This window comes from Trichoplax adhaerens, genomic scaffold (assembly GCF_000150275.1).
Source record: "Trichoplax adhaerens TRIADscaffold_2 genomic scaffold, whole genome shotgun sequence".
Classification (NCBI taxonomy): domain Eukaryota; kingdom Metazoa; phylum Placozoa; class Uniplacotomia; order Trichoplacea; family Trichoplacidae; genus Trichoplax; species Trichoplax adhaerens.
The window spans coordinates 7,984,987-7,995,914 of NW_002060944.1; the positions used below are offsets into that span (position 1 = coordinate 7,984,987).

General features: G+C 31.2%; 1 protein-coding gene across 1 annotated transcript; it reads left to right on the top strand.

Moving 5' to 3' along the window:
* Window positions 1-1,789: 1,789 nt before the first annotated feature.
* On the top strand, window positions 1,790-2,621 carry TRIADDRAFT_20799 (uncharacterized protein; the record flags this gene model as incomplete). Its single annotated transcript, XM_002109573.1, has 2 exons — window positions 1,790-2,081; window positions 2,449-2,621. The coding sequence occupies 2 exons, from the start codon at window positions 1,790-1,792 to the stop codon at window positions 2,619-2,621; spliced, it is 465 nt and encodes a 154-aa protein (XP_002109609.1).
* Window positions 2,622-10,928: the final 8,307 nt, after the last annotated feature.

Consider the following 10,928-nt stretch of genomic DNA (forward strand, 5'->3'; position numbering starts at 1 on the left):
TGTACTCTAGGCACAAATATTACTGTAGTTACATCATCGACCAACTTTATGTCATTGCATGCACGGCATATACTGTGCTTTTGCAGATTAGCTTATACTGTGCCTGTAGGTGATAGAATGATCTCTTCTCCTCAAAATATCTCCTCTGATTAGTCGTTAATTAATTGATGTTTTACTTTAGATCCGACCTCTAAAGTAAGAGGATTTGTAAGGTCATCCTATTCTTTCGGATATTCTATAGTGTGTCTGTCCTAAGCCTATTTTTCGACAATAGTAATTAGGCATTTGGCCATCAAGAATAGCTAGAAGGTTGATTGTCCTGGTACTGTGACTGCAACTAAAATGTTAACCTCCCTATATACTGTACGTATGTAGCAATGTTTCCAGACCTCACTACAAAAGTTTTTATTTTTCAATGCCTACTTGACGTACTGTATATCAGAAGGTATAAGTGATGTAAGATACTGTGCCGTACTGTTACTACTGTCGATTGTAAATTGCTACTCAAGCAGTTAATCAGCAGTAAATTCCAGCTCTTTTTTTAATTGATCATGGCCAGTATTTTTAGATCAAAATGTTGAACGTTCTTTACCTATTGTCTGGAAATAGCGATATTCTATTGTTTGCCTTTTTCTATTACAATCTTATCTTATCATATATGATTGGTTATTCTCTAATACTGTTATACTCTCTTTACATCAATGGAAGAAAAACACTTTTTACTGTTGCTTTTGTCCATCTGATTTTCGTTTATTCGTTTTATTTATTTACTTCTTTAATTTATTGCCTACCAACGACGCAATTTTTGGTGAGAATTTGTATATCCCTTCTCAATGTCACCATGTCTATACAATGCATATGCGATCAATCCGTTACTGTACCGGTCCAAAATTGATAAATTGTTCAATTTATAGTTATTGAATACGCGGCAAAATACGATCAGGAATCAGTCATCTCATACAGACTCTTGACAAACCTTAGGGCAAGATTAAAAGTATGCTGCTGATTAATGTAACTATCGAAGATTTTACTTTAATACAGCTACCTCACTTGATCAACTCGAAATACTAACGTAAATGACTTGCTAATCGCAAACCACGTTTAGTTGTACGAGATTATTCCTGCTTTCGATGATATCAAGTAAAATGTAATGCTGTAACTTACTGACGTTTTCTGCTAAATGCTAAGATGATATTGTATGGGTATTAGTGATTTATGATGACTACGCTATGAAATTAACATTGAGTTAAAAACAAATAGTAGTATTGCCGCCATCTGATCATAGAGTACCACCAATAACAAACTGTTAAATAAATATATTTCCTTAATTAATCACTCTTATGCCGAATTACTCTTTGCAAAATGAAACTTGTGTTGACATTGAGGTTGATCAAATAGTGATACAACTACAAAAATGAAATTATTTTACTGATGCATGCTTAGCCGCTAATTTATCGATTCTCTTCCTTTGAAATAGCAAATCTTTTTTGTTGTAATAGGTTATAATTTTCAATTTCTGTATACGATAGGACAGTTGGTCCATGATAAAATTTTATATGAGAATACTGCATATTAAAGAGTTCTCATACTGTACAGTACACGTAGTAGTTTCATTTTTATCGCGATAAAATTAACCCGTGATCATATTCCATTTTCTATGTTTATCACTAAGGAAAAGTTAGTTAACGTATACTGTATACTTGCAGCTATGTATCTTTCCTTCAATTAGAAGACAATAACCGATTGTATTTTTTATCCTCGATCCTCATAGGAGGAGTTAGAAAAGTCAATGAAAATTTTTATTGGTGGATTAAGTTTTGATACCACGGATGAGACACTTCGAAATTACTTTGCTAAATATGGAGATATTGCTGACAGTGTAGTGATATGCGAGTCTGGTTCAAGGAAACCGAGAGGTTTTGGATTTGTTACCTATAAAGATGTAACTAGTGTTAAGAATTGCTTAGCTGGTATACCTCACCAGATTGATGGTAAAACTGTTGAAGTCAAGCATGCAGTACCAAGAGAAAGTAATGAATTAGCAGCACCTCATGAACGACGCTCTAAAAAGATTTTTATTGGTAGGTCAATAGTCTATTTCCATTATTAGTACTAGCCGTAATTATGAATTGTAACTGGTGCCCTGTTCTTGTTAAAATATGTCCGCATATAAATTCCTACTATTGACTTCCAGTCTCCTATCATCTACATACATATTAATTACTAATAATTCATTAATATACTAGGCATTTATAACAACATTTGTCGCATTAATTAGACATTAAAGTTTTTAAGGAGTAGATTCACGAATTTTTAAAAATTCTATAAACTTCTGCAAGAATATCATATTAACCATTTTTTAACTTATCATACGCGTAGATTATTCTTAGCGGTACAATAACAGAATATGCTATTTTCATTCTTTTTTTCTTCCAATACCCCATCAAGGTGGACTTGGAGCATCAACTACTGAAACTGAAATTCGCCAGTATTTTAATCAATTTGGTAAAATATTGAATATCGATCTGAAAAAAGATCGTGACACCAATGTTTTAAGAGGTTTTGGATTTGTAGTATTTGAAGCCGAAGACTCTGTAGATAAGGTCTTAACTGCTAGGTGAGATGATGAAAGTAATTTTTTCTCTAATTTTATCTTGAATCTGTTGGAATTGTACTGTAGCAGCAATGATTAGGCGCAGTTTTGAACATACACATATTTTAAAAAACAAAAGTGCACGGTAATATTCAAATTCAATATCGTAAGTATATTAACATTCATACTACAGTGATATCTACAGTATACTGTATCTAAATCAATTGTCATAGATACTTCTATGTGGGTACTGTAATTGCTTATTGGATTAATGATGATCATATGTTAAATTACTCTATTTAACATGTTAGATACCATGATGTCGGTGGTCGCAAAGTTGAAGTTAAGAAAGCTGAGCCACGTAGTGCATTAAGTACCAGTAACAATAACGGTATAGGGCGATTTCCAAGAATGGACACCAATGATACCTACCCATCAGATGGCTACTTCAAATGGGATGGAAGAGTACGTGAAAAGATTTCCGGCTATTTGGATCGACATGGACCTTTAATTGCTAATGCACAAAGTGATAACAACCTATCATTTGTAAACGGATATGATGATCATCGTTTCTCACCGAATCATATCGATAGTGATGAACTACTGCACAAAGGCGGAGCAATATATCGTCGTCAACCTGAAAGACCTTCTCGCGTTGATTGTGATGTTCCATACAATTCTGACTTAGTTTTCGATGCAAACTTCTCTAATTATCCCGTAAATAGTATACAGTACGACCAAGTACGAGATCTTTATGATCTAGATGCCAATAACTATAATGTCAATCCGCTACCAAGAGACTATCATCGTTCTTTACCATTGTATAGTAAACAACCCAGCGGAAGGCCTGATGGTAACCATAATAATGTTATCGCGCGTCAAGCTGGTGGCTGCCAGCGGCATTTGTCAAGACTCCATTACGACTTTGATAGAATGCCAGAACACGATGGAAAAGAAGCCATGGTAGGAAAGATTTCTTCTGAACGATTACCTTATGACTTTCAGCCAAATCTATCGCGTCGTCATAACTCTAATAGGAGGCAATCAAGGTTAGATCATCCCCAAGCAAGCGGTGCTACCTACAAAGGTATTCGTAGGGCCTACCCATACTAGAGCTAATCATTGCTTGATATCCAATTTACTTCTTACAAAAAAATTTTGACTGAGAGATTAAATTCAATTACAACCTTCAAGAAACCTTCTTAACATCTGACTTGGATAAATTTTCCTTATGAATCAGTCAGTTAATTATTTCTGATATTGACTATTAGACACTTACTAAATTGCAACGCTATTGGTAGTAGTACGGTACACCTATCGCATATTTAGATATTTAGCGTAATCAACTTAACGTAGCATTGCTTCCTATATCGAATGCAATAGACTGCATCAAATATCTGTTTTACTCGTTAGAGGTCAAAATTATTTAGCATGACAATGTATTGAAAGAAATAGATAAATTCATTACTGATATTGATGTTGACTAATAATGCAACTTCAACAAGTATACTCGTATCAAAAAATTTTTACTATAAAAAATGTTGTTAAAATTTGACATGAAATGAAAATTATTATTTATTCCTGATTACTGTGTAACTAGTTCTGTTATTATTACGACAAAGTGTCGACCATTATGATTCAAAAATTTTTATCTATCGTTTATTACCTAAATTAATTCCGCTATCATGTTTGTTTTTAATATCAGATATAATACAAGTTTATTACTAGTCGCTATCTTAAAATCTACTTTTACGCCTAACAAAGATCTATTGCAATAATGATTGTTGATTCATGCTAATTGCGTATCAGGCTTAACCTTTTGTTACTGTGGAAAGAAAAAGCTTAATTTATTTCACTTACATTACTTATCAAAATTTTACATATCCTGTAAACATAAAATCTTCCTTTGACCTTGTTAACATGTGATATAGCCTAAACGCACAACTGAAAGCATAGCTAAACGTCATATAGACCATTAAAAGTTTATATTTAAGTCACTGTGGTAAGCCTATAATTGCAGATGGATTGTCATCCCCCACAGCTTCGTTATCTTTATGATAAATATCTATGGTCTAAATTTTACGATAGTATACTGTAATGTCCTTATTCTGATCTAACAGCACAATTTGAAATTGAATTGTAGTGATTCTTAAGTATTAGCTTAAGCTAGCACTCGTATCTACACGCATATAAATGATCATGAAAGTTTTGTATCATGATAAAAAATTACCTTTATATTGTTATTTAATAAATTGCAGCCTTAAAGAATGAAACAAATCCAGATTTAATTGCGTAATATATGTGAAAAATTTGCTTTCGTTGAACTATCTAAACGGATCAATGTTTAGTATATATTATAAGATATCGTAGGAATAATTACAACTACGAATCTTTAAGGAAGGATAAATTTCTTGATCTCTGTATCATTCCATGACATGAAATTAAATATTAGCAAAAGTAAGCATTTAATACATTTAAAAGAAATGTATACAAAGCATTTGATACGTATGATTTGCAACTAAGCTAGATAGAAAGTCTAATTCAATTAACACGACGTATTTGTCATTTTACAAATAAATATACGGGACCTATCATCTCGACAAAATTATAGATAAGAAATTCTACCTGCCTCTATTCGTGTATTTTAGTCTAGATTACCTTCATAATTATGCTAATAACTGTTATTACCATTATCAATGCTGTAGCAACATTATCTATCATGCCAAGATCTTTAAGTTACCGTATGTACTGAAAAAGCTGATATTACAGGTGCTTTCAGGATGCACTTAAGCTTTTGAACCCATGTTACAAATTCCTTCCAAGATAGAGACATGAACATTACGTTACAATATAACAATATCTACTAATCTCGAGAGAGTGTGTGCTCGAATATTTACTACTTTCTACAAGTTCAAGAAACATTCGAACAGTAATATCTTAAAGCTAGAAGGTTCGTCATCAAATCAAATATAAATCCCTTTTCCATCAGATAGATTCCTAAGTAGCTCTCGTAGCCGTGTCTCGGTAAATTATAGCTATTGCTTGCTGTATGATATAAATAACGATAGAAAGGAGCTAACTAACTGTCATAAACATGCAAACTGATACATATTTGAATGGATTGCAACGAAACTGACTTATAACGTGCAATTTGATTTTAGTTTGTTAATATTGTTACTTTATTAACACTGCTGGTAATTATTTCTTCGAATTCGCTTTATTTCCTCTTTTCTTTCTTAATCATTTCAATACTTAGGGTTCATAAATGGTCGAAAATTATACCATGCCCATACTGTAGTTTAAGACTACAAAAGATTTTCACTATTGCGACCGTTATACGGTATTTGAAATTAATTCTAGATACCACACGCTTATATTTTTAAAGAAAAAAATAGCATATTCCAGTAACCATTAATGTCAATCCCATTATCATTTATGAGTTTGTATACTGTACGTCTGTACCTTAATGTTATGACCATATGATCGTAAGATCTTAATAAAACATTAAATTAATCAGATCTATATTGGAAACTCTTGTCTTAATCCCAACCATCCACCCTAGAAATGAGCAGCGCGGGGGTATTTATACTACTGTTAAATGACTTTGATTATGGGTTCATTTTAATAGGTCAGTATAAGATTCTTACAGTACTTTTAACCTAAAGATTTCTTCATGTAAAACGAATAGCTCTAAGGTAGTCATTTCTGCAGAGTACTAATTATTAAAATAGTATTCGTTATATCGCTAAGGGTGGCCACTGGGCCTTTAAATTTTGATTTCATGTAATATTCTGATGAAAATTGAATAAACATAGAATCTTTATAGAGTTCTCTACACAGCCATTTTGATTGTTACATTTTCTTATAACGGTTGTTATCGACAGAGCAAGCTTTGCTTGCATACGACAGCGATCCTTAGACACATTATAATGATTGGTATAGAATTGACCACAGTACTAAGGACATTCTACCGCACTGTAGATATCTTACAGTACCTGCTAATCTTAACTTGGTATGTCCATCACCATATATTAGTTATCATAATGTGCTCTGGACCATTAACTAATCTTAATATAGCATAGTATATTACTATTACTGGGATATATATAATATCGAATGATAATACTATCTGTTAATTTTATGAACAAATTGACCATAAACGTATATTTGACAGTTTTGCTTACCAACCTTATCATAGCATTAATACCGTATATAGTAACCATCCTTATTCAGTAAACATACTAATACGAAAGTTACTTAACGAAATTTGAATTGGTATAGAAATGAATGATCTCTAGGATTTATGTAAATATTATTGAGAAGGTAGAAGTGATTGATACACATCAGTAGGTACTATTAGTTCTATTGCTCTCTTGCAATTCGTAGTGTTATCCTACTGTAGTTCCCCTGTCCTGATTACTTTTGATTGCTATACTGTATATAGTAACCATCATTATTCGGTAAACATACTAATACGAAAGTTACTTAACGAAATTTGAATTGGTATAGAAATGAATGATCTCTAGGGTTTATGTAAATATTATTGAGAAGGTATAAGTGATTGATACACATCAGTAGGTACTATTAGTTCTATTGCTCTCTTGCAATTCGTAGTGTTACCCTACTATAGTTCCCCTGTCCCGGTTATTTTTGATTGCTATATATCATATAACAAAAAGTATTTCTAACAGGATAATGTCAGTTAGTCAGCGATCTGATAGGCGAAAGCGAAGTAAACAACGTGGAAATGTACAGTATGAATGAGTGGGTAAAAGTGTTCCACATAGCTAAAAATGGAGAGTTACTGTAAGATTAGAGAAATGCGGTATGTACAGTATATCAGTATATGTCATACACTCTACTACTACATAGTACACGGTATAAAGTTACTGAACCTCTGACAGGTCTACGACAAATGGTAATACTATCTGTTAAATGAGCACATTATCGTAAACCGTCAGCAAAGTGACGGGAGTTTGCACTAGTGTTTATAATTCATAGGCATTTGATTCATTTCTACGATACAGTATAGCCTTATAAAGATTTCTTAACACAAAAATTTCGTCCGTCATTTAACTGTAAACCTTAAGAGTTCGTTCTTACACATTTATAGGTGTAAAATATAATTAGCGAAAAGCACCGAGGGGAATGTCATCAATCGTAGCATAAATATAATTTTGACTAAGTAATTCTTGCTGTTGATAAACTTAGTTAATGCAAATCCAGAAAGAGTATACTTAAATTATTTTAATGAAAATAAATAACTCTGCGTCATCGTATACTTTAGGACCAGTCATTTATTTACCAAGCATTGAGGTAATTCAAATACATTAATTGATCTAACTCCGGAAACACACTCAAACGGTAAAAATCACCTACTCCAGCATACGTATAATTTCGATTAAGTTATTCGTGCAATAGATACAGTACTGTAAATTTTATTCAATACAGAACAGATAAAGTATACGTACTCGTAGGTAACTTTAGATTTGAACAAATGGCTTTATTTCATTATCAGCTATAAGGCCTATCATTCATATTTTCAAGCATTTGGATATTTTTACAAGAGTGTAGCAAGAAGTTCGTTTTAGTATTGAGAAGTAGAGTACGTTTGCCGCTAAATTTAATGGTTAATTTAGCTCTAATATTTCATGCACTATGGTACTTTCGATCACCAAAAATATATTATTCCTGTCTAACATATAAACTTATTTATTTCCGTAATCGCCTACAAACAAAAAGAAGTACATTTTTTACTGGCTATAAATATTGAGAAATCTTTGCGTCGCTTATCATTAATAAAATGAAACAATTGCAGCAAAATTTAAAATGACGCTTTGAGTTGAATATCCTGCTACTTGGAGTAATACTTTTGAATTATATAGTACAATAGAGTTGCATATTACACTTCCGTTATTTTCTTTGCTAATAGAAAGTAACTGTGTGATTTTCTTAATAATAGAATATGGCGATCTAGACCATAGAAGTATAAAAATGTCTTGACTATTTCTTTGTTTGTCCTTGATATAAATATCCGTAAATTAATATTATCGAAATCAAAAATCTTGGTCGTAAAAATCTTCGATGATATTACTTTCTACTCCGACTGCTAGCCTTTGCTTGGCTATTAATTCCCGCAATTAAATTGCTAGCTGTGAACTGATACATTATTAATGATTAAATTTTAATTTAGCATGGTACCTAAGGAATTTTTACTCTATTATTCACTGGCAACACTCATTCGTATAATATCAAAGTAAGCCTATATCTCCGTTAAATATATTTATATTCTGACCAGACAAAATAGGTTAAAAATATTAACCTATTGGTTTCATTATCACATCGACGCCAATGCATTCAATGCAACATTCTAATGGTATCTTTGTGATTTCATTTCTGATGGTGTTCATAAACAATTCAAAATGAAATTTTATAGATTATTAATTTACATTCTACAAATAACTTGAAAATTAGTGCGATTTTTGCAGTCAAAAGACTGAATAAATAGTTATTGTCTTCTATACATTAACATGATATTAAAAAAGAAGCATGCTTTAACGATCGAACCGTATGATGTATTTTAAGAAATCGAATTCACATTTTGGTATTTACTTGTCATCCTAAACATCATAAGTGAAACGGAGCTGGCGAAAGTTGCAATCTCTTTATGGATTATAAATTTTTACCTAAATAATGCATCAAGTAAAGGATGCAATATTAATTAGGTATTTATGTTTTGCCTTCATTCTCAGCTCAATAACATATTCATTGTCTGTTGGGGATAATTAAGTATTTGATTAATTAAAGGATGTTTTCGAGTATTTATTATATTTAACTATCGCTTATTTATTCTATTCATGATCTTAGGCCAAGAGAAAACAATAGTGTTGACATATGGTATTTCTGAATTATTATTATATAAAATGTGCGATTTAAAATAATTCTAGAGTTACAATAGTGGAGGATTTATTCATATACAGTAAATATTTACTGTAAGACGAACACATTATACGATATAGTAATCATTTTTCATTTCGTCATAATCATATTAAAAGTAATTATCAGGTGTATGCGAAACGAAATCGTACTTCTCATCTATGTGATATGTTGTTTCGATCTTGACATCATATGACATATATTCGGCATCCTGTAAAGACAGATGTACGTAAGTTACGATTTTGTTATAGCATTTAAATAATACCAAACTATAACATAATAAATCAAATTTTTATATTTTGAATCGTAAAATTTGATATTCAATCCGGTAAAATTATATTTCTATACTTTACATTATTATATTTGAATATGCGAACGTGTGAGCAAGAGGTATAATAAATATATCCTATGAAGATGGATATAATCTATCTTTGGTACCACGTTTGAATTAATATCAAATTCGGATAAATAAGAGACAACAATGAATGCCTTGTTTTCGTATTTGAAACATCGCTGAATCCAAGTTTTCTTGAGATTTTTTATTCGATATACCATTGTATAATATTGCAACTTGCAAAATGAATGCATAGTACATTAGAGAAAGATACCTGACAATAAAATTTTATCTCGGCAGCTCATTCTTTTAATGGGCATATTTGCTAATTACTAAATATACTTTTATCTACTTAAATTGGCAATTTAATGTACAAAGGATAGATCAGAAAAATAGTACCACATGTTACAAAATATCTGGTAAATATTTTTGTTACTAAGGTTCCGAGGAAAACAATATTTTCGAATTAATTTATTTTCTTAGCTGCATACTACATACAGCTTATTTGTCAAATCGATTTTAACCTTAACTACGGCTAATTTTTTGTCTATTGCTTACTATCATAACATAGTTGTAAATGTTTTATCTAGTGTGTTGAAGAAAATAAAGAAATTATAATGAACTTTCTTCTTTCAACTATGCTATTCCTTATAGGATGTGCTTCATTCCTTTATTATCATTATTATCTTAAAAATATTTACTAAGGTTAACTTACTATACTTTCTGTATATTTATGGTTAGTATTTTGATCTCAATTTCTTTTAATTCGCATTGATTAAATAGCAGATGATGATCTCATTAGGTATCGTCATGTTATTTTATTCCATTTTATTATCCATTATAACATAAGCATATAGCCAGAGAATCCTGTATTTCATATTTACCAACTATATATTATATAGTAGCACAATGACCGATTAATAATGAAAAATAAAAGAAAGTACGGTAATATATCAGAGAATAAATTAGGTGGACACCGGCATATTCAATAAGAAATAATTATTAAGATGGTAATAACGTATTCTGATAAAGCAATAACGTTTCACTCATGTATTGTTAAATCTA